The sequence below is a fragment of the Botryllus schlosseri genome, chromosome 10 (genome assembly GCF_051294905.1).
Source record: "Botryllus schlosseri isolate E-star chromosome 10, Bs_hap1, whole genome shotgun sequence".
Classification (NCBI taxonomy): domain Eukaryota; kingdom Metazoa; phylum Chordata; class Ascidiacea; order Stolidobranchia; family Styelidae; genus Botryllus; species Botryllus schlosseri.
The window spans coordinates 22,592,006-22,615,283 of record NC_137245.1 but is presented as its reverse complement, the minus strand read 5'-3'; the positions used below and the strand labels follow the sequence as shown (position 1 = coordinate 22,615,283).

The 23,278-nt window shown below is 41.4% G+C and overlaps 2 protein-coding genes across 2 annotated transcripts; both read right to left on the bottom strand.

Annotated features, from left to right (window-relative positions):
- Window positions 1-203: 203 nt before the first annotated feature.
- On the bottom strand, window positions 204-9,094 carry LOC145448156 (uncharacterized). The gene is made up of 9 exons (XM_080326484.1): window positions 8,891-9,094; window positions 6,060-6,169; window positions 5,885-5,990; window positions 5,725-5,819; window positions 5,162-5,250; window positions 4,991-5,096; window positions 1,788-2,769; window positions 1,636-1,722; window positions 204-475 (listed from the first exon to the last, which is right to left on the bottom strand). The coding sequence occupies exons 1-9, from the start codon at window positions 8,995-8,997 to the stop codon at window positions 349-351; spliced, it is 1,809 nt and encodes a 602-aa protein (XP_080182610.1). The 5' UTR covers window positions 8,998-9,094; the 3' UTR covers window positions 204-348.
- A 2,343-nt stretch (window positions 9,095-11,437) lies between these two features.
- On the bottom strand, window positions 11,438-16,008 carry LOC145448157 (uncharacterized). Its single transcript, XM_080326485.1, has 3 exons — window positions 15,433-16,008; window positions 14,871-14,956; window positions 11,438-11,628 (listed from the first exon to the last, which is right to left on the bottom strand). The coding sequence occupies exons 1-3, from the start codon at window positions 15,590-15,592 to the stop codon at window positions 11,566-11,568; spliced, it is 309 nt and encodes a 102-aa protein (XP_080182611.1). The 5' UTR covers window positions 15,593-16,008; the 3' UTR covers window positions 11,438-11,565.
- Window positions 16,009-23,278: the final 7,270 nt, after the last annotated feature.

Genomic DNA, 23,278 nt, shown 5'->3' with positions numbered 1-23,278 from the left:
GGGCCGTGCTACAGGTCGGCAGCTACGGATTTAAAATGAAGAAATTTGGCCTGGTGTAAATGACCATAGTAGTCGACAAACACCATGAATTCCACAAACAAACAAACGGCGCGAATTCGTATGCCTTCTGATGAATGCTTTGATTGCTGATCTCTGACGGGATCGAATATCGAGCTCTCACACCATCGAATCGGATTGGATCATCGTTGCACGACAAGTTGGAATTTATTAGAAATAACATTCACACATCCTTGCCAAGTTTATGACGCCGATTACATGTTAGAAATCGGAAGTAATTATCGCATCCAATCCTCTTCCATTGCCATCTCCCACCCAATCCACTTCATTTTAAATGGGGCGTATGCTTCCTTCGACGCATTCACTTTCGGCCAGTGTGAATACATTTTGTTCGCAACATCCTTGCGTCTCCGAGTTGTAGGTCTGTGACCCGCAGCAGGCCATGGTGTCATCCAGACTAGATGGGAGCAATTATAACTCATTAAACTATAGAAATTGTCTATGTATTGCATATACTGTAGTTGTATAGTTCTCCGTTACATAAATAATGGTAGCCCGACATTTGAGCATGCGACACAATGAAAAACGACAGTTGAGCATGCGACACTTCAGTACGTTATAATACCAAAACTAGCCCTAATCTCAACAAAATGCAGGAATTAACCTTACACGAACTCCAATCCCAACGCTAACCTTAAAATATTCCTAAATATAATCAAAACCTACCCATAGCCATGATATTTAATCACATGCTTAACTGTCGCATACTTTGATGTGAACGCAACATAAATATTATCATTCGAGTAAGTGAAAACGTTTTTTAAGATGCTGGGGATTAATGAATTCTGTCCAAGAATAGTCTCCCAAAACGGCCATATTTACTTCAAAACGACTTCGAATTGTTTTAGCGATGCATTTGGCCAATAATTAATTTACCAAGAGCACGGAGTTTATATCTAGCAATAGATCGGGGCCAGGGTACCGATTCTATGAAAATAGCATTCTAGATGGTTGGTCGATTATTATTTAAATGTTGATTTATGTAGCCTGGATAGCAGTCAAATGATTCGGTGTTGCTACTCAAGTAGAAATAATGCCGTAAATTAGATGTAAAAGTAGTCATTTCCAAGACGTGTCAAAACTGCTTTAACTCGAAGCATAAAATGAAAAGTCTGAAAAGTCCTCAAGTGAGTAGTTTCGAAAAGTATAGATTTGGGTGACAATTCGCATATACTTTTGGCAGTTAATAGGTGACGGATGCATTTCATCTTCGGCTTGCAAGATGCATCTTCGCAACTAACGTAAATGAAAAATGACGCTACAGGTAAGTACAATCTTCTAAAACATATTCGGCCGTAACTGTGATGGCTAGTTCACGTGACGATTTCACACATAGTATATTGATGCGAAGTGACCCCAAAACGACTTTTCACTTTTCTAAATCCTAGATGCACAGAGTTAGCAGTTTTACCTAAAAAAACTGGTAAAGTATTAGAAGTGGAAGTAGTTTAAAACGCATAACTACTTCAGTAAGTACTGTAAGTAGGCTAGACCAAGTTGGGTACTTTGTAAAAGTGCAGTACTCCGTCACTGACCACCGCTGTTGATACAGCTTACCTGTATACTTTTGCCCCGCAGCAAATCTTTCTCTTCGGATTGTAGTTTCGTCTACCGCAACACGAGGTGAATTCATTGTACCTTTTCCTGTAACGGACGTCACATTCAAAATATCTAAAGGATCCGATCATATACAGCTAAGTCGCGCATACCTTATGCCTCCGTTGCAGCATATTTGCGTATTCTTGTGGGAGTATCCTTTCCCGCACTTCTCGTAATCGGGATCGTTCGCTTTTGGATTTTGCTGCTGCATTTTTCTTTGTCTCTGTCCTTTCTGTTGTACGTTTCCTTGTGTATGTGGTTTGTTTCTGCCCTGTCTCTCCTTTTGTCGATCCAGTTCTTGCTCTCTCAATTTTCTCTGTCTCTCCTCTTCTTCTCTCTTTTTCTGCTCGAGCAACTCTTTTCGCTTTTGCTCTCGGTCCGCCTTGACGCGTGCCTCCTGCTCCAATCGCTCCCGCCTTTTGTCCATTTCCAGTTTCCGAGCCGCTTCCTCTTCCTTTTGCTTATCCAATCTCTCCTGTCGCATCTTCTCTTGCATTTCACGTATCTTACGCGCCTTTTCATCGCGCTCTTTTTTCTGCTTCTCCAAGAGCTTCTTTCTCCGTCTTTCCGCATTGACCTGTCTCTCCAAAGCCTCTTTCGCTTTTCTCTCGGCCTCTTCTCTCTTCAAGCGTTCCGCTTCCTCTTTTTCTTTTCTGCGTTTCTCGGCTTCTTTCGCAATGGCTTCTTTCGCCAGGCGCTCCTCTTCCTGCATCTTTAGCCTTGCTGCCTCGGCTTCTTCCTGTTTGCGTTTCGCAGCTTCGATTTCCATCTTTTCCCGCGCAATCCTTTCGGCCTCTTCCCTCTTTTTCTGCTCCTCGATTTCCTGCAATCTCTTCATTTCGCCCTGAAATCTTCGCTCTGCTTCCGCCTCCGAAAGTCCGCTGTAGGAAATATTGCTTCCAGTTTGCCGTAAGTTCAACATGGCGTTCATCTCTTCTAGTTTTTTGTTTCTTTCTATGTTCGCGAGCTCTAACGCGGTGTTTCGAGCCGCGACTTCCTCATTCGTGAGAAAAGTTTCCGGTTCTTGTCCCGGTAAGCCTTCGTTGGATCCTGGCAGGGCGCTCTCGACGACTGAGGGTGGTGCGGTCGTGGCTGCGGATGAAATAGAAACTGTAGCATTAACGTGCGATCCGTTTAAGACAAACTAGCGTGATGACAGCAGTCAGCACACTCGTTATTGTCAGGAGCTAATTCTTCTTTACAGAGGTGGTCAGTAACGAAGTACTTCTACTTTTTCGTAGTACTCAAGTAGTTTCCCTCTACTTCTGGTACTTACTCAAGTAGATATAATCTTCGCTACTTCTACTTCTACTTCGTATTATTTTGTGATCTACTTACTTACTTCTCGCTATTTTCAGTTTGTCAAGTAGAAGTAGTGTAGCTCTCCAATTAGAAAGAGAAACTGGGCAATTCTCGGGCTGTTTTCACGGAGTTTTAACTTTCAATTTCAGGAAAATTTAAGTCAAACCCAGAATTTCCATCGCGCTTCACATCAAGTAGATAGAGTTACAAATATGTTTTCACGTAAGGGAATATTATTTAGGTTGCAGGTTGCGTTGCACCGCATTATCGCCCATATGACATATTTCATCCCAGTAAATATGGCCCATCATAACGTTTGAAACAACCGTTTCGCAATCTAGCATTTACCTATCACATCGTAATCTAGCAGCCCATGGCGTGTCCTAATATGGAAAAGTGGGCTCTGACTTTTTAAGCTTTAGATCTGTTTTAGCAGACCACCGTTAAAACTGTCTCGACAAAAGACATAGGATACATTTTCCGCTTTTCTGATGTAGTATTGGTAGTTCTCGTTCAATTCGCAGTATCATTACTAAGAGTTCTAATTATAGTTTCATTTCTTTTGTCTGGAGAACATACGTGTTTAAATTTAACAAGTGTAGCATCGCCGTCTACTTTCCTAAAATACAATTACACTATATGGCATTTTTACGTTACGTCATATATTTTATCATCGTATACGCATCGCAGAAAGTGTTAACATCGTATACATACAACTTCGCCATATTGTTCTTCAAATAAACTAAAGGCCGTAATATGCGTGACGGAACATTAAGTCATTGATATTTTCTAAAACGGGCTGTTCGAGTAAACAAACGATTAGTATCTCATTTCTATATCACTAATAATATTTGTAGCTCATGTTGTCGGAAAGTTATATACCTTCTGGGATGCATCAATAAGCATTGTATATGAAGCTCTCTGCACCTTCCGCACGTAGCTCAATTTGCAGCTTTTGAAAGTCCATGCGAACGTATTATGACCATTTTCAAAACTACTTACTTACTTGAGTAGATTTAAAGCCGGCAAATTCTACTTCTAATTCAAGTAGTTTTAGGTTGCTCATGAAAGAAGTACTTCTACTCGTACTTGAGTAGATTTTCGCGTCGCTACTTCTACTTCTACTTGAGTAGCTTTCTTGACTACTTTGACCACCTCTGCATGATTTATGATTATTGTGGTATTTATGATCAGGGTGTCTGCATGGCGGCGAAAAAGGTGACAATTATTTTACGGGGATGTAGAATAGTGGTATGGACCGAGTCACTACACCAGTTTTCCTGCATTTTGTTATGGTAGGGAATATTACTCTTCTATACCGTGGCTGGCCTGTGTGTTTGCTGACATCAGGGGTGTCCAAAGTCCAAACTATGGACTGTTAGTCAATTTGCCTTGGGCCGCAGCAAGACAGGGTCTTAAAATGATGATTTCATCCATGACAAATGCCTATTCTTCAGCTAAAACCTGGTAGTGACGAAAGTTGTTCTACTCGGTAAGAAAAATATGGGAATCGTTACCGTAATGACTTTTTTAGTCATTCGGGCCGTTGTGTTGATCATGCTTACTGAGCAAGTAACTGACAATCGAGCCGGCGGGGTTTACACCAAAGTATATGTTTCTGTATTTGATTTACATTAAAAAAGGTTAGTACTCCCACGGCTTACATAGATCCGGTCCGAGGATTTTTCAAAATACTATCATTTGATAAGTATATTTAGGATGGAAATTTGCCAGAACGGAAATTTCGGAGTGTCCAAGTTTATTGACGATGACATGATGTCACGGCTTCATTCTAACGAACAGTGAACGAGCATGACGTCACAATGTCCAAGGACAATTACGGGATTGTTATTTGGAACTATTTTGAGGCGATTTCATTTACAAAATGAGTCCCATCACGGAATCACGTCATTCCTACGCTAGTGATGCCTAGTTCTACCTTAGTATACAACTTATATCACACTAAGCAATTTCAGGTATGGAAAAATTCATTCATTCTGTGTGAACTCACCTGTTCGAGGTAGTCGAAATTTCGGACATGGTCCGGGGGTGACGGAAAAGTCGTCTATAGCCACGACGTTGTCGTCCCCTCTGCCCTTCAGCGCTTGTATTCTGAACTGGGCGTAAGAAGTTGGAACGAAAATGCAGTCAATCATTTCGGAAGCGATTGTAGCACACTTACATAGGATTTCTCAAACGATTGTTCGGAGTAAAATTTCGGCACTGAGATGTCTTCATAGATCCAATGTGTGTTATTTTTACTCAAAGGACCTAATAAGGAAATAGGTATATAGTTATGGTTGTGGTAGTTATCGTCCTTATTTATTATAAAATATGTCCTCATTTAGTCATATTCTCAATGGCCACCACACATCGAAATAGTCACACGGACCATACGTACAGTAATAATTAAACTCCAACTACTACTGAAGCCGTAATAAGGTCTGGGTGAAAGTGGTTACCGTTTTTAGTCATCACTGAGCTGGCTGGATACAAGGTAGATCACAGATGGCAACAATCAGGTCTTGATTAGGAACGTAAGCTTTTCTTAGTCATCAGCACATCGAATTTTGCGGTTATGCTATAGTCACAATTTCATCCGTCCTTAGTCTTAAACCACGTCGATGACAACTCTGGCTATGGTTTTACATTCACGTAAATGGGACAGGATTGGTCCACATTGCACGTCGGTTAAGGTAGTATAATTGATTTATCTGTAGCAATATCAAAATCGGATGCTCTCACCGGCTTTGAAAAATACCGATATTTGCCTCCCAAACTCGCCGCGATTGCCGTGATATATCCTTACCTCTCCCGGGGAGGTCCCACGTGAAAAATACCTGATAGAATGCGCAGTTTTGTTATCACGCCGTACGGTTGTAGGCTAATGCTTTCGCAAACTCACACGAATCGCATGCAGTGTTTACCAGGCTTGCGAAGATCCATGGGCGGAGTGCGAATGATTGCCTTTCCTGATAGCGCCCCATCGTCGAAGTAAAGGTAGCCTCCCACTGCAGTTTACAAGAAAACATGCATCACAAATCGTTGCCGAGTGACAGGTGAATACTATTGTGTATTACGTCGGCTCTGCCTTGTGTAATCCAATCTCGGACCGACGAAGGGTTTAGCGGGACCTGTTTTCACTATCCATCGGTACACCTCTTCTTCTTCATTCACCCAACCGTCGCACCTATCGTTAAGCAGGGATTGTAAACCTCGGTATCAAAGGGTAAGGTATATTATACACATGCCAGATAGATGATTGACGCAACGCTCTCCGCATTCAGTGCCTAATAATTTTTTTCGGTAAAACTCTATATTTAATTATGCATTTGAATGGAAGTCAAAATGAGTGTTGGTGCCAGATATTTGCGGAGACCAAGAGTACATGAACCTGAGATCATAAAAATTTCGAAACATGTGAATATAGGAAGCGATCTTAGCACAATTCGACGGCGTAATAGCGACCGGATAAATTGGTCATTGTATTGGTCTACTGTAGAGCTCAGAGCCGGCATGTCAAACACACAGCCGACCAGACGATTTCAGGCGGCCCGCGAAAATTGCAGTATTTCCACCACATTCCTATCACATCGCCAATAAAAACAAAGGGAGTAGAATATACGCCAACTTAGATCGACATGGCCCGCGGCTGAGGAGTGAGGACGTTCTGATTTATTAGGCTATTGCTGTATTCACTCAGTCAACCATTGTACTTTTTATCAATCTCATTGTTTGCGAATAAAGATATTGCTAAAGAATAGAATCCCACTGACCCACAGGGTTTTGGTTTAAATCAGTGCGATTTATAATTTAGGTTTTTATCGTTGATTTTGGATTTTAATTCCACCGCGCTATTTTATTTATTTTTTTATGTCATTTTATTTTCTTGCGATGCGCGAAAGTGGTTTATTATTGGACAGCCATGTGCATTGCACATAAACCGGACATAGTTTTTCGCTTCCGGAGACCACTCCATCAATGATACTCATGATACATCCAATGAAGATGCTATAGTGTTATGGATGATTCCAATTTGACTCAACATCAGGGTTGAGTGAAATCGAATATTATAGGCTATACGAGTTTGGTCGAGTTTTCACCGTTGAGTCGACTACTGCTCATTATAACTACTGCTTAGCGCAATTGAGTACCAGAGTGATTCGATTCTGAATTGAGTAAAAGGTGTCGAGTCGAGTATCCTAGTATCACACATTATTGACATTACAACTATATAAATGTCATGGAAAATTCAATCAGTAGACTTTATGCGACCTCAAAATAGAACGCCAGTTCCATACCCAGACTTTGACTCGGACTTGACTCTGTGGTGAATTGAAAATGACTCGACTTGACTCGAGTCAAAACTGTAAAAGTGAGATTGACTTGTGACTCGGAACTTGTGCTCTGGTAACAAACCTGTCCCAGCCATACTCAACATGTCTCGAAACGGATTAACGGTGATTCTAGCGACCCCTTATTGTCAGTTGGGTTGAACATTTTCTACTATGGCAATGGTGATTCCGAGCCGCGGTCGCATTTTTGAGTTGATGCAATATGCTGCATTACCCTGATTGGCATGGTCGTCATTCATCACATGTTCTTCTATTCTTTTTATTGTGAGTAAAAACCATAAAAATCCCTAAAAATCATGATTTGAATAATTTTAATCAGAGGCAAAATGATTTTTACCAGAATCCTACACACCCCTGTTATTGGTTTGACGATGAAGCACGCCAATGCAAAACGAATGCAAAATATCATAAGTTTTGAATCGGTCCCGCGATTCAAATTTATTTTGGCATGCCTGGCGTAAATTTTCGTATGTATTTTCTATGAAAAATCTCTACACTTTGTAAAATCGTCGCTGAGCATTGTGATTCGGTAAAAAAGATAATTGGTTAATTGTACTTGGCCACTGTACCAATTGAAGTGCCGGCAAATAGTACTCTACCCTATACAATATTGGAGGGCATGAATCTGCATCCAGGGATATCAAACCTCAATGACCGTTTTATTTATTTATTTTTATTTCACTTCAGTTTATATATACACTGCGTTTGCTTCTAGGGATCTGATGGCACTCTAATTCGAATGCCATCATTATAGACTTATAGAATGTGTTTCGAAATCTTTTTAAATCCCTGTCGAATTGATTTACATTCAACTACTCTAGTGCATCGGATAAAAACCCGTGGAAAGGGTGCCTATTGTTCCACGAGAGATTCGTTCTCATGACGCGCCAGATGGTGTGACGTTCCCATTATATCTTTCCCGTTGCAAAAGGATAACCGCTACGTACCCACTGCTGTTTTGTTAGCGAGTCGCTATGAGAATACGCCAAAATTACCTCCACGCCTCCACCCAATGCCGACAGTCGGCCTGTGGTTAGCTTATAAACCGATTTGTTCAATTTTTCTCGATTCTCCATCAATAGGTTTGCAATTTGGCAGGGGGTCGAAGTCAAAGTGGTGAGATATAATTGTGGTTGCCAGCTTTCAGACAATCAGGTAGTGGGATTCCTTCTTCGATTTGTTCGAATCAAGACTTTCCATATAAACTGTACCGTAATACGCACCAGATGGTGGAATAATTGAACACATTGCTTTCAAAGCCTAACAAACCCGAGCAATCCACGCGATATATTAACCAAATCCATCACCCTAACGTTTCAGCCGCGAAATGCTTGGCTCGCGAGTCGTTGATATTTTGAAATTTGACGCGTTGAATAGAAAAGTTTTCGACCCCTGCTCTAGTGTCCTATATAATCCTGATTGCATCGTGAAACCCACGGTCTTGTTTAACACCGCAACAAAGACGATATACAACGACAAACGCAATCGGTAAGAATATAAAAGCGGATTATTACATCCGCCTCGAGTTAACTGCGATGGTTATCAATCAAACGTACAGGCCGTCGTCGAAATTACACTGCAGGATCGGCTCCCTGGAACTTTGAGCCAACGACGCACATATCGAGCATGTGATTAGAATAAGGTTAATTAGTAAATATTTCATGCTGAAATAAATTCTTGTAAAACGTATACTATACTCGATGATAAATTGAAGCTGATTTACTCCTCACAAAGTAGGCCTATTCCAAGACGTAGATATTTCGTTTTTTAGTGTAATGATCAAACTCAACTGCACTTGGGAGACCTTAAATCTGACTGCCAAGTATTCCTGTACAGAATTCGCGAAAAGCGCTAGAATTAATTGCAAGTTATTATTGCTGGTCGCCAATGCATTGCCCCTTCGGGCAATGGTTGATTGGTGATCAACTGGCGGTACGACCGAAGTAAAGTAGGTGAATAAAAACTGCAAGACATCGCCTCGTGCAATATCAAATACCGTAACTTCCAACTGTCTTACTGCTAAATATCCAGAATCTCGTATGATATATTTATATAAATGGATAATGGCATACAAGCCTTGTTGGATAAGATATACACATCAGATATGAATGCCCGTGGGTGTTATCCGATCGGCGGTGAATCGTTCGCTTCAAAGACTTGCTCAGTAACTTCAATAGTACCATATTCCGAAAAACCGGTTTCCCGACAATTTTTTATACCATGCTACGATTTTATTTGCAAAATCAAATTAGAACGATTTCGACAGACTTCAATTACGCAATTACGGAGTTGTGAGAAAAACGCTATCTGACTGGAGGCCGTCGTGTATCATACAATGAAAACCAAACGTCATTGAATGACATAAGAAACGAATCTTCTCCATGTTATCTCTACGCTGCTGCATGTATCGATACTTTCATACTGCCATGTGGAAAGATATAAAATAGAAAATGTCTTAGAACAGTGGTTCTCAACCTTTTTGTCTTCGCGGACCCCTTTCGGACCGTTACGAGCCCCGCGGACCCCCAGAAAGTTTTAGTTCAGATTTAGCTCAATTATCGTGCAATCGTCGTCTGACATCATGACTGTAGGCTCAGTGATAAACAGCGAGAAAATGACTTTTCTTGCAGATAAGATCATACTATCCATGTAGAGATTGTGTCAACTGACTTTTATTATTTCAAAGCGAATTCTGCAATAGCATTTCTTGAAATACATGGTCGTGTCTTGGAAATCCGCGCCTAGGATATTAGCGAGTGCCGAAAATCCATTTCCACAATATAGGTGGTGGCGAATGTAATGATAACGCGTTACGCTTTCGACGACACATAATCGCAACAATGGCACCAACATTAACAAACATTTTAATGAACATATAATGTCAAGCCCAGTCCTTTCTATCTAGCACAGTGCTTCTCAAACTTTTTAGACACTTCCCCCTTTATGATAGTGAAAAATTTCGGGCCCCCTTATCGCCATATCACAAAGTGAAACCTGAGTACTAGCAATCGCAAAGGATAGTTTGGTGGCATGGAAGGTTATGACTGTTGATGAGAGAGTTCTCAAATACAAAATTCGGACTATACACATGGCAACAAACATGAATTGGAGGTAAACAGCGTGGAGCGAGAAACAATTTTCAGTTGGCCGCAGCTTCGCGCCCCCTTCAGATGCTTCCACGACCCCCCCCCCCAAGGGGGTTCGCCCTTCAGTTTGATAACCACTAATCTAGCAGCTTATCTTGAAATTATTTTGGAAAAATGGTTTTTGTAAACATTTTCTTAACACCTAACTCATCCAACCTTTTTTCCACAATCCCCAACGAAACATCTCTAAACAGGAAAATGTTGTCTCCGTAGGCTGATGGCAATTTAGCAATTAAAATTAGTCTGCACATTAGGATATTTCATCGCAGACTGCCATTCTGTTGATGTGAGCTCTGGAGTCTTACTAGTAATGAAGCGTAACTGACTCGTGATTTTCCAAATTTAAAGGCAATACAAATTAGTTTATCAACTATTTTGAGGCTTCGCGGACCCACAGGGGTCCGCGGCAACCCGGTTGAGAACCACTGTATTAGAATATCCATTGGGCAGAAAAACGTAGATGAAAGTGCTGGTATAATTCGATGCACATACCAGTAGTCGAGAAAGACTGCTCCCATTTCTATCTATTCCAAACTGCTTCAGGGTTAGAGAATTAGATAGTTACAAGCGTAGAGATGATCAATATCGAAGTACTTCTACTTCTTCGCAGCGTTCCAGTAGATTTGCCTATACTTGCAGTGCTTGCTCAAGTATAGTTATGATTTTCGACTTGTCACTTATACAGTTTTCAATTTTGTTAGGAAAACTAGACCTCGATAATTTCTTTTTACTTACTTGGAAGTTGGAACACGCTACATCTACTTGTACTTGAGCGGGTATTTACCACGTTACTCTTACTTCTAATTGAGTGCCAACGATGACTATTGCAGGCTCTATAGTTATTTTGCTTTCGTCGTCTTGTATGCTGGCGAATCTGGTCAGTAGTTACTGGTCAGGGTCATTCTTTGTGTGAATGGCCGTCAGTTTAGGGTGCAAGTAGAGCATCGTTGGCGAATATACAGTATACATATGTATTCTCAAGAAAAGGTTTGGAATAAATAATAGTCTGAATGTGAATGGGTCTGCCTCACGGGAACACTCAATTCAGTGATGTTGGCATCGCCCGGATAATACTTTCGCCGACATCAACCAGTGCTTGATTTGGGTTTCGCCGGCGATTCTTGCATTTCCATTTCATCATTGAAATCCTGTTACGTAATGTATACAATATACTTATTTCATGTCAACACAGGTGTCGTATTGCTCGCATACGACGGAAAGGAAGATGTATAAGGGCAAAGAGATTTTATTACTAGAACCCGGGTCGCGACGATCGCTTTTATGAGAACCCCCTCTACAGGGAAACTTATTACTAACGAGACGTATATATGCGAAGGAATTGGCAAGTAAAATGTGGCCAGAAGTAGAAGTAATGGTAATGAAACAGGTCCACTTGCGTATGTTTCTCCATGGCCTACTAGGCCAGGGTTTCTCAAGTAGCCTTCTCATACGAAGTAGCGTGCAATTCAGATAGAGTGTGACTGACCACTGACCAGCTTTGCTATGTGGTAAACCCAGCACTGATATGTGACCCGAGTGAATTTTACCAGTTATTGCGAAAATATTCGCGATTTCGCGTATACTTTACAGCAGTGCTTTTCAACCTTTTTGAGCTTCATTCGCACTTTTTTTGTAAAATAAATTTCATTCGCACAAACTAACCGAATATTGATATACAAAAAGAAGATGAAAATACAGCATTTATTTGCTCAGATGTGCAACAAATTGGCTACTATGTATCTTAAGCTATCAAGTGTCTCATGAAAAATGCTACTATTTTTGCTCGTTTTGATATCAGCTATTTCACTAAAACCCTTCTACTGATTAACTAGTGCTTGGATGGTCAGGTCTTAAAGCAGGGGTCACCAACACGCGGGTCGCATGAGGCCCGCGATGTCATATTTTGCGGCCCAGGATCTATTTTCAGAAGAACGCCCAGTACTGAAATTCATTTTTGTTTAAAAATATTGTCGACGTTGTTCAAAATGTGCTATTCTCCCTTTAGAAACGCGAAACCCCCTCCTTAAACGTGAAACCCCATCCTTTTGAAATGGCTCTTCAGACCCTAATACTCGGTTGCAATTCAATAAGTCGTATTATCAGTGTTGCGCGCGGCCAAATAACGAAAGGCGTGATACCAATTAGCGAGATCCGTCATTGCGCATTGCACTGCAAATGTAACGTGACACGAGTGACACGATCTCCCGCTGAGATAATTGCGAAATCTGGTCATTTATTGCCGCGCACTCGGCAATCGTTGCTAGCCTGATTTATCGAGTCTCCAACAAGTCCAGTTACGCTGGCTTGAATAATCGCATCTGCAATTGGCCCTGTGTGCACGATATCATCGCTGGTCTACACAATCGCATCTGCATTGGCTTGGTGCGCACGATATCATCGCTGGCCTGCACAATCGCATCTGTAATAGGCCTAGTATACGAAAGATATCGCTAGCCTAACTACCGCGTCTTGGCCTACCGTACTTTGGCTGAGGCTACGTAAGACGCATTGGTCAGCGCTCGTATTTTATTGTTCGATGCCTTGATAAGCGCGGGTATTCAATTGTTCACGACAGATCAGGGAGTCGCTAATTAACAGCCCTTTCGGACTCGTCGACAAGCTTATCATACGCGTATAATCGTCGACACGAGGATGTTGTATAATCGTTATTTACGCATGTACTTAACCCTAATGAATTGATGGTATATTACCAGCGCCGTAACTGCCGCACCCCAAACCCAATTTATGCAATATTTTCAAAAATATTTCGCGCTAGGCGCGATTTCAAGTCGCCAAATATCTTGATTATTGGGTGCTCTTACCCCAAGAAAAAATACGCAAGATTTATAGAAATGGGCATATCGGCGTTGGCCATTACCGCGGCACGAAGCACAAAGACATATAACGTTTTAGGCCATGAAACATGCGACTCCAAGAAGTGTGCCAGAACGATCGCAGCGAGACAAACACACAAGACAAACACCATCCTGCAGGAAAAAATTATATGCCAGTGAAGAAATACCAATCCGAAACCGTGTGATCTTTCAGTCTAGTACGTTTGAGCGATTCTATATTTTTGATATAGCAGACAGGAGGTCACGAAATAACATCATGTAACGAAGTCATACCAACGGGTCCGGCCGCCCGAAGATGTTCAATCATTATTTACGGACTGTACAGTTTCAAAGACACCTCACTCAGCTCTACCGGTAAAACTCATTACGTGAGCAGAGAGGACAAGACATTGATAGCAATATATATGCAATTCCCGATCTTATTGACCGATTTTATCATGAATTATCGAAAATTTTCGCGCTTGGCGCTAGCTCACTGAAGTTCGGTTTATCACCATATGGGGGCCCAGGACCAACGTTTTGGGGGGGCGACGAGGTGCTGTTACGGCCCTGTATATTACTAAATTCGGTACAAATCGAACCCTCCCTTTTATTTCAACCACCCTCCCCTTTTTTCGGCTGGCTGCGCCGAACAGATAGATAGTACTGGCACCGTGTCGACCCAAAATTTTACCCTTTGCGGTCTATATTTTAATAACCCCTGAAAGGGTAAAATTTGCGTTACTGTAACTTGCAAATGGCAGTCTGTAATGATAGTATTTACTACTGTCCTCGTGCCTAGCACTAATCGAACAGGTATTACAGAAGTATTGATGAGTGTTTAGCGAAAGTAAGCAGAAAGTGAATTTAACGTCATTTTCCCAGCCTCAGACGGGCTGCTATATTTCTATCACTACACCAGCTTCCAAACCAGGCTTTTGGTTACGTAATAATTATAGTGCGAAAATATCGATTCACTACGGCTTGTGAGAGCTACGACTAGTGGTGCGTCGTAAGTTAAACAAGTTTTTATAATTGCGTCGCAACAACTAAAGTTACACTGCCCTTGAATTTCGTATTATGTTTATTTGAAAAGCAATTATTATTCACGATTTTCATTCGCACTCATCCGGGATTTTCATTCGCACCGTTCGCACTATGTTCGTCATTCGCACTGCAAATTTTTTCATTCGCACAAGTGCGAACCGTCACACAGGTTGAAAAGCACTGCTTTACAGTATATATTACTACCAACATCCCACTGGCTAATGTTCACGCAATTATAATGTGTATCCAGGTGGGTAACTGGGTATCATTCTATTTGAATCAACAGAGCCTCATCTTAAGTTCTTCTATGGCCTACGTACGTAGAAATATAGAAGAGCTCGAGACAGCAACGCATTCGCATGCCAAAACGTTATCTCCCTTTAACTTAACCTAATACACGAACACGACCAATGGAACAGGGTTCTAATATCAAGCGTGCCGCCGCAGCAAAACGGTATGATAGGCTGCAGACAAAGGAAGCACCAACTAATCGTCAATGATGCCATTACTTGATATGTCACCGATGTAGAGCGAGGCGCAACCGTAATCTTGCGTCGGTTCTCCTTTCCGCAAATGTAACAGTCATAGCACATACCTAAATGCAAATAGCGCTCTTAGATTAGATGGATAGCTTTGGATTACCTGCTTGCATACTTATGTAATAACAGTATAACACTGATCACTGATTACCATGATGGTGATTATGAGCGGGAGAGGACTTAAAAGTAATGGAATCATGCAGCAATATTAGACTGTAGTAGGCTACTATACTTTAAGTAATGCAGAATGCCTACGACTAATTTACAGCGGTAATGCAGGCTGTGCACTGCGGCGACAGTATGGATGGAATACAGTAACGTGACTCATCCCATGACGTTTTTCCAGGCATTAGTTTCAATGAGTAATACAAAAAGCATACTTCCGAGATGGATTTAGCAAAGTGTTGTAATGCATTCGTGTGATATATCTGCTTTTAATGGTATTTTACGTTTAGCAGTGCATATTTACCAGACATTCACTCGGATTTCAACGACGAAACCTATTCTTCAACTTAACCAATATTGTACTTACCCAAAAACAAAAACGCTACGACAGACACGAGCATTGCCACAATGGATGTCAGCATGAAATAATCCGCCTTTTTATACGCTGGGTCACTCTGTGTAGTCTCTATCAACTTTCTCTTGACGGCCGTTAGATAATAATTGAATGTATCCCATTTACCGTCCATGCTCGTGCTCACACACTCTGACTTAGACAATACAATTTATATATTTCAGTTCTAGGATAGCTATAGACAAATCAGGGCCTGTCTCTTTCCTCATTAACAAGAAATAGGTCTGCTGAACACCAGGAACGGTAATAGGCAATGCACCAATAAATCATCAGTTATCTATATTCTACAGCGATGCGCATCAAACGTTATTATACCAAAGCCTTAAATGCATAGAACGCTCTCACTTGAGTGCAGCATAATTTATGCATGGTAGATTCATTTCGACCATGATATAATCCATCAATTTTTCATAAAGTGATACGTGCCCGTGCCCGTGCCCGTGCCCGCGCTGGAAACCTACATCTATAAAATGCCTATGAATTGATTCGTATGTATGTGCCACTGCGATAAACCAAAACAACGACGACACTGTAACTTAGCCGTGTTCAATTTATAATTGAAGCAACAACTCACGCTTTCGGAAGCCTCAGGCTTGAAGCAAGCATCTGCTTTGCCTTGAGCAGTCAGTTCGTCGATTTTCTACCGCCACCTAGCGCACATTGCGATTAAGGCTGGTGTCGGTTTAACGCTCCGTATGTATGATGCGGACCCCTGAAAGGTTCCGGTTGGTGTGAACGCGTCCATTTGTGAAAAGTTCCATGTGAACTCAAACCTATGACGTCACGCAACGTCATATTTTCAATTCTAACCCTACATTACCGTAAAGTAATATTTTAAGTACCCGATACCAGCGATGACTTGGACCACATTTATATCACAATGTTGAAGTACATACTGACTTTTTAAAGATCAACAAATGTATCAACTGCAACAATCAAATGCTATAAAATATTAATCTTCTGTCGCTTTGCCAATAATCTCGACGAGTTGTAACGGAATCCAAGCTTACGCCTTAACGATCTAGGCTAAACCGGACAATGTATTCAGAATTCAGACTAATGCTATACATTGTTCAGAGTGAAAAACCGGTTTCCATATTTGCTGCGCATATTACCGAATGCATATAGATAATACAGTAGCCCAATCGGACGGATTTTTTTTATGATACAATGAACTTATTAAGTCGAGATAGATCCCGTAGGCCTGCTAGATTTTTTACATTAGATCAGGGTTCTCAACCGCCGGTCCGTGTCTACTGTCTAGTTTCCTGCCGGTCCGCCAGATACATGAGAATTTTATATCTCAATTCCAGAATGCAATTAGAACAATAAAACATCAAATTTTAAACGTATTTAGAAGTTTGGAACGTATTTATTTGTATGGTATCGCAAATGAGAGTCCATTGTTTACTCTGCGCGTACGCCACAATGGGGCAAGAGCAATAGGAAATTGTTTAAAAGTAGCCTAAAACTCGCTTTGGATAAGTTATATGCGAAAGCTGCAGAGTCTTTCGTACAAACTTCGTTAAATTCTGACAGTGCAATTAAGCGCACGTGGCAGCATAATACAGCTGATAGTAAATAGCAAACTCGCATTTGTTTCAAGGATGCCGAACAATCACAATCAGCGAGCTTCGCCTTGCAGAAACGTCAAGAGAATCACATATAAATCTAGTATCAAAAAGACACAAATAAATGAAGTTTCCAATATAAAGGTACATTTAAGTTGCAGGCATTTGTCGTAATCAAATCTAGAGTCAATTTTGGTTGATGCAAGTTCACCGGTCCGCAACGTTTGTTTGGAAGTTTTGTCGGTCCGCGAGGTCAAAAAGGTTGAGAACCACTGCATTAGACAACGATGCTTTCTTTATTATATATCAATTTCCTTGATTTCAATATAATTGATTGGCTGTAAAAGCACAATTCACTGACTACCTGTACATGTAGTCAATGTTCCCTCTAATTTTCGACGAGTCTGCGCGCGCACACTCACCAACTCACTGCGCAGACCTTTGGACAACAGTACGTAACGACTAAAAAAAGGTCATCACTTCAGATTTTTTGTGCGCAACTTCGATTTTCTGTGCGCAGAGACCGCGTGAGCACTGCGCATTTGCGCACGCGCGCAGCTTAGAGGGAACATTGCATGTAGTGTATTTCGTTTTTGATGTTGAGTGATGGCGGGCCTAGCTCACAACAGAGATTCACGAAATATTCAGCTTTCAGTTTGTGAATATTTCGTGTAATGTAAGGTGCAAGGCAAGTTACATGCTCGTTTAGTGCAGGATTTATTTTCATGCTGCCAGAGCCCCGTAGAGAGCGGTCGGAAGTTGAAATCCAAAGAATTTTAACCAAAGATGTTATAATCGCATGACAAATTGTAGTAAATGAAATAGGTTCGCTGTGCAGAACCTACCAAGGTTCGTTAGTGAATGCGAGCTCCAAATTTCTAAGGTTCGCAGTCCGCACACAGAACTCAAACGTGAAACTCACCTTCACACCATCACTCGCTATGCTCCGGCGTACCTTGCCAAGCCCAAACCAATAGTTTGGAATGGACTCAAATCACAGATCACAGTCGTATTACTCGTATATCTCGGGTAAACATTAAGATGCATCCATCCATCGATCGATCTGGATGGCGCTTGCTTCAACACTCAAAACAAACGAAACTATGTGGCTGAAGTTTAACTGCTATAGAATTTCAATATTGCGCATTTACTTTACATTCACTGATTAGTTTCCTGTCAGTGTCATCAACACCGTATGACATCAACTTTGAATCAGACTACTATCTGACTCCGGCAGACCATCTCAAAATCTGGCAAGAACGAGTCCGGCTCCTGCATGGTCCATGATCCACACTGTAATGAACACGCGAAACACACAACGTTGTGTTCTCAACAATATTTATTTCAGTTTCTTCAACTTTAAAAACGACGAAATTCAACAAAAACCCACAAAGTGGCGAATTCGATTGCCGGGCAGCTTGGAAGACTGTGTGTGTGGTATTATTGACACTTTTTCCATAGCATGCATGCAATTTTTATTAACTTCAATTAATTTGATTATTATATATTCAACTATCATATGTTTGATCGTGAATCATCGAAAGTGATATTCATTGAATAATCACACAAAAGCATGGAAAAGCGTTGAAGGGCGAAGGTCATTGCGGTATTGATCACAAGCAATTAAACGTGATAAACACCACAAATATGCATACACAAAATATATATCCTGGTGTGATACATTAAACTATTCATTTCTAGATTACAGAATCATCTTCTACCGCTCTACGTCATCTAAACACAATATCGATTTCCGAAGATTACAACCTTCGTTATGCAGCAGAGCAACAATAAAGAACACATGACAGGGCTAACGATTTGTTTACGTTCTACTGAATGGCATAGTATCAGAACCCATGTTGTCACTTTGTGGGCAGGTCTATTCGATACGGTACGATGCATCTCAAATTACCAGTCATATGTTGCAAGGGACAATGAGTCGCACCGATTTCACAACAAAACCCTTTCACAGCGCCACTGTAATCACTTGGGCAACGTACAAAAGCGGAAAAAAACTATTAGCGAAGGACATTCAAATACGTATTTTGCTTAATCAGCAGGATTAGCTATGGTATCTTAGTTTTAGAGAAATCAGAGACGACCCAAATATTGTAAGATGGATAAAGCGCAGTAGTGATTTCTACAGCAGTGATACTGTATCAGAACATTCATTTGGAATAGCAAGTTGCATTAAAGATCGCCACTGTAGTGACTATATTCATTAGTAACTAACGTTGCTACATTCGTGCATTTGAACTGGAAGCCATTTGTCAATAAAGAGAAGCAATGTATGGTGTGCAAGACAAATACTGGGTTAAAATCAGGAATTTCTATGCCGTTTTAGGACATTGTTGCGTATTATTAATTCAATCCAAAATTTCGTTTTAGAGATTCATATTTCAAGATTGTGTGTTTGTATTTGCCAGCGCTATTACTGATGCAAGCATATTGGTAACAACATATTAATAGTAAACGCTCTTTTACTTATATGAATCCAGGCCCTTAGTAATCAACATGACACTACCTGCGGTTTGAACCTTAAAACATAGCCAAGACCTCATGAGGACAATATTGAGTAAATAAGCAGTGATACGGAAACTGTCCTTGAAAATGTGAATTCGACACGCCGTAGGACAACACGGAGGATAAATATTGACTCAAACACAAACCAATGCTGTCGGAACATTGTCTAATATGCATCGAGAATTGGCACCGTTGTAGACTATTGCACTTTGTAGAAGTATATTCAATGATGCGATATGAAATAGGCGTCAGCGACAGAAGGCGTTGGTTGCTAGATCCTCCAGATCCAACTGACAACAAAAAAACAAGAGCTACTAATACGGAGTCAATGGGAAACTGAAGAATAGTCGCGATTCATATCGCGTATCGTATCAATTCAAACAATGACTCGGTGCAAGATGAAACTCCGTGTTATAATTCAAGCGTATGCGGCATAGAAAATTAAACTGACGCGCAATATACACTCGTGAACTGTATGCTTATACCTATAAACGCTCGTTACGTTGCTCGGCTACGAGTTATGTTTGCCTTCCCGTCATAGTAGGAAACTTTGTTTGGAGAGAAAAGTAATCTATTGGTGTAAATGGTTGAGTTCAAGAGATTTCCACTTGTGTAGCGTTCAACTACCAGGGATGATTTTGGTACAGGAAAATATTATTGTCTTGAGGAAATTGTGGCGTGTCGTAAATCAAGCTTAGGTTAAAAAGGTAACGCATGTATTACTGAGGTAATGAAGTTACTACATCATTCAGTAGCTAGAAAATATGGGCGGATTTTGTCGTCATTTTATTGAACGAATACTAACGCTGATGCACAAATACAAAAAATATCCACTCGCGCGTAACACACCATGCAATGCGACAGTTTTACATCATTGGTGCATCGTACATGATAGAACGTGAGCTTACTAATCACCGCTGTATATAGAATCGTTACGTTCTGCAGTATTACTCTGCCTGCTAACAACCAGGGCTTTGGAGCAGCCGTAAATTTGCATTGCTCCAGCTCCGGCGCTTTCTTCTATCATACATTGGCTCCGGCTCCAGCTCCGGAGCCGCATTATTGCCACTGCTCCGGCTCCAGTTCCGGCTCTGAAAACTATCGAAGGTGTCTGTCTATATCAGGGGTGGGCAACCCGCGGCCTGCGGGCCATATGTGGCCCTCGAGAAGGTTTTGAGTAGCCCGCGAGCTAATTTCCCTTTATATTATCGAAATCCTGTTATATTATCGAAATTGAATTGCTCAGATTGTGAACTTGCAAGGCCAACCAAAAATATGATTAGTCTGGCCGCGACACTTGGGATGTTGATGACTAAAATATTAGTTCCGACGCATTAGCAGATCCCACGGTCCAGTCACATTTTTAGTAAATCGTCGTACATAACAATAAACTAAAAAAGTAGTAAAATTTTTCTTCACGCTTCGCGTGTTTAATTGTCACACGATTTCTTGCTTTGTAGCCTGATTTAGCCGATTGAGTCTAACTATATATTCGCAATTACAAGAGAAAGTATTTTCGCGTTTGCGCTCGCAGAAAGATCGTGGACGATGAAATGTAGGCACAAAATCATTGTCGTATCTTCGCGGAAATCTTCGATATCGATAAGTCCAGATGCCGAATAGTCATGTCCTTGCAAACTGAGCCCAGCGGGCGGTATATAGTCGACCCGGAATATGACCCGAATGTTCCTGTCTTGGCAATCTGAACCCCAGAAGACGAATTCCATCTGGCAGGGAAAAAATATATGCCAGTGAAGAAATACCAATTTGAAATCGTGTGCGTCTTTTAGTTTAGTACGATTGGGCGACAAGGATATTCCTGTTGGGCGATATCCCTGTTGGGCGATTCTAGATTTTTTGATATTGCAGACAGGAGGTCACGAAATAACATCATGCAACGAAGTCGTACCAATATGTTTAATTATTAGTTACGGGCCCTACAGTTTCTAAGACACCTCACAATGTTCGCTTTAAGTTTTGATGAGTCTGTGCACACTCAACAACTCACTGCGCTGACCCTTGGACAACAGTGCGCAACGACTAAAAAAAGGTAATAACTTCGGATTTGTTGTGCGCAACGTAGATTTTCTGTGCGCAGAGACCGTGTCAGCACTGCGCACGTGCGCAGCTTAGAGGGAACATTGCACCTCACTCAGCTCTACCGGTAAATCTGGTAACGTGAGCAGAGAGGACAAGAAATTGATAGCAATATATATGATTATGCAACCCCCGATCTTACTGACCGATTCTAGCACGAATTATCGAAAGTTTTCGCGCTTCGCACTGGCTCGCTAAATAGTACAGCTGATTCCGTGGCAAAAGCGAACAACGTGATGGGGGCGGTCGATTTATCACCCTATGGGAGCCCAAGACCCAAGTTTTTTCGGGGGCCTGACGAAGTGACGTTTCGTTCCTGCCAACGGGTATACGCCCGAAGATGTATAATTATTATTGAGGGGTCGTACCTTTTCAATCACACATCACTCAGCTTTACCGGTAAATCTGTTTACGTGAGCAGAGAGAGGATAAAAATTGATCTCAATTTACATGCAATTCCCGATCATATTGACCAATTCAATCATTAATTAGTGAAATTTTTCGCGCTTCGCGCGTCTAGGCGAGAATAGCAGCCTCATTAAATGGACACCCAATGTAGATACCTAGTATCAGCAAATAGCGGACAGCCGAATGGGGGTCTGGGGGTCAAGTCCCCCGGAAGTTTGGTTTATCACCCGATGGGGGCCCAGGACCAACGTTTTTTGTTTGGGGGGGGGGCTGACGAAGTGCTGTTACGGCCCTGGTAACGAATTATTGTACCTAAAAAGTTTATAGCGACTTATACATGTAATTACCACCTATTCATTCGTGCATTATAGAAAATTTTGGTACCTAGGGCGACCAGGTCACACAAACTTTGCTGACCATCGAAATCACGCTATGGAGTTCGTGGGGGCGAAGCCCTCAGAAGTTTGGTTTATCACGCTATGGGTGCGCAAGGCAATCGTTTTTAGGGGGGTTGACGAAGTGCTGTTACGGCCCTCCCTCTTACTCATTGTCTTTATTACATTCCTTACAATATGAAGTTGGGGGGCGCTGGAGCACGATAATTTTTGAAAGGGGGCGCTGGAGGAAAAAAGGTTAAGAACCATTGGTCTATATAGATTACAAATTTACCCGTGGGCTAGTTATCTATAGTAATCTGGAGTCTGTCAGCCGTCAGTAACATCGGATGCAGCAACGAAGACATAGGTGCGGCCGTGCCGGCTTGTGACGTCATAGTGAATACTTGTCAATTGTCGATAACATCATAGTTGCACTACAACGCACTGTAATCCGTGCCATTGCTGTGTGTGTGCGGCATTAAAATTCTGATGCGGCGTGTTAACGCTGGCGCTGTACTCGTTAACAATAATAATAAGCCATACAGCTGAATTCAATCTTTAAATGTGCGATTATTATTCCACTGTAACTGTAGTAAGAGCAATATGGGCGGATATCACGACCTGATCATTAGAAATTCGATTTGTACCAAATGGCCAATGGTTTGACGTTCGATATTGGTGCACTAGTTACCAGCCCATCCGGTGTCGATCAAAGTTAATCGGAATATAATATTTTCCCGTTGAAACGAATCGAATAATCGAATTAAACACTTTGCCATGCACATTGCGCCATGCATATAATGATTTAAACTATGCAGTATGAAC

Excerpts from the sequence above, each read along its gene's own strand:
- LOC145448156 (XM_080326484.1), bottom strand. The coding sequence starts at position 8,997 with ATGAAATATTTACTAATTAACCTTATTCTAATCACATGCTCGATATGT. Across the intron at positions 5,820-5,884 it reads AAACACTGCATGCGATTCGT|GTATTTTTCACGTGGGACCT; the intron begins GTGAGTTTGCGA and ends GCATTCTATCAG. Across the intron at positions 5,097-5,161 it reads AATCGTTTGAGAAATCCTAT|TTCAGAATACAAGCGCTGAA; the intron begins GTAAGTGTGCTA and ends TCTTACGCCCAG.
- LOC145448157 (XM_080326485.1), bottom strand. The coding sequence starts at position 15,592 with ATGGACGGTAAATGGGATACATTCAATTATTATCTAACGGCCGTCAAG. Across the intron at positions 14,957-15,432 it reads CGTAGCGTTTTTGTTTTTGG|GTATGTGCTATGACTGTTAC; the intron begins GTAAGTACAATA and ends ATTTGCATTTAG. Across the intron at positions 11,629-14,870 it reads CTACATCGGTGACATATCAA|GATTTCAATGATGAAATGGA; the intron begins GTAATGGCATCA and ends ATTACGTAACAG.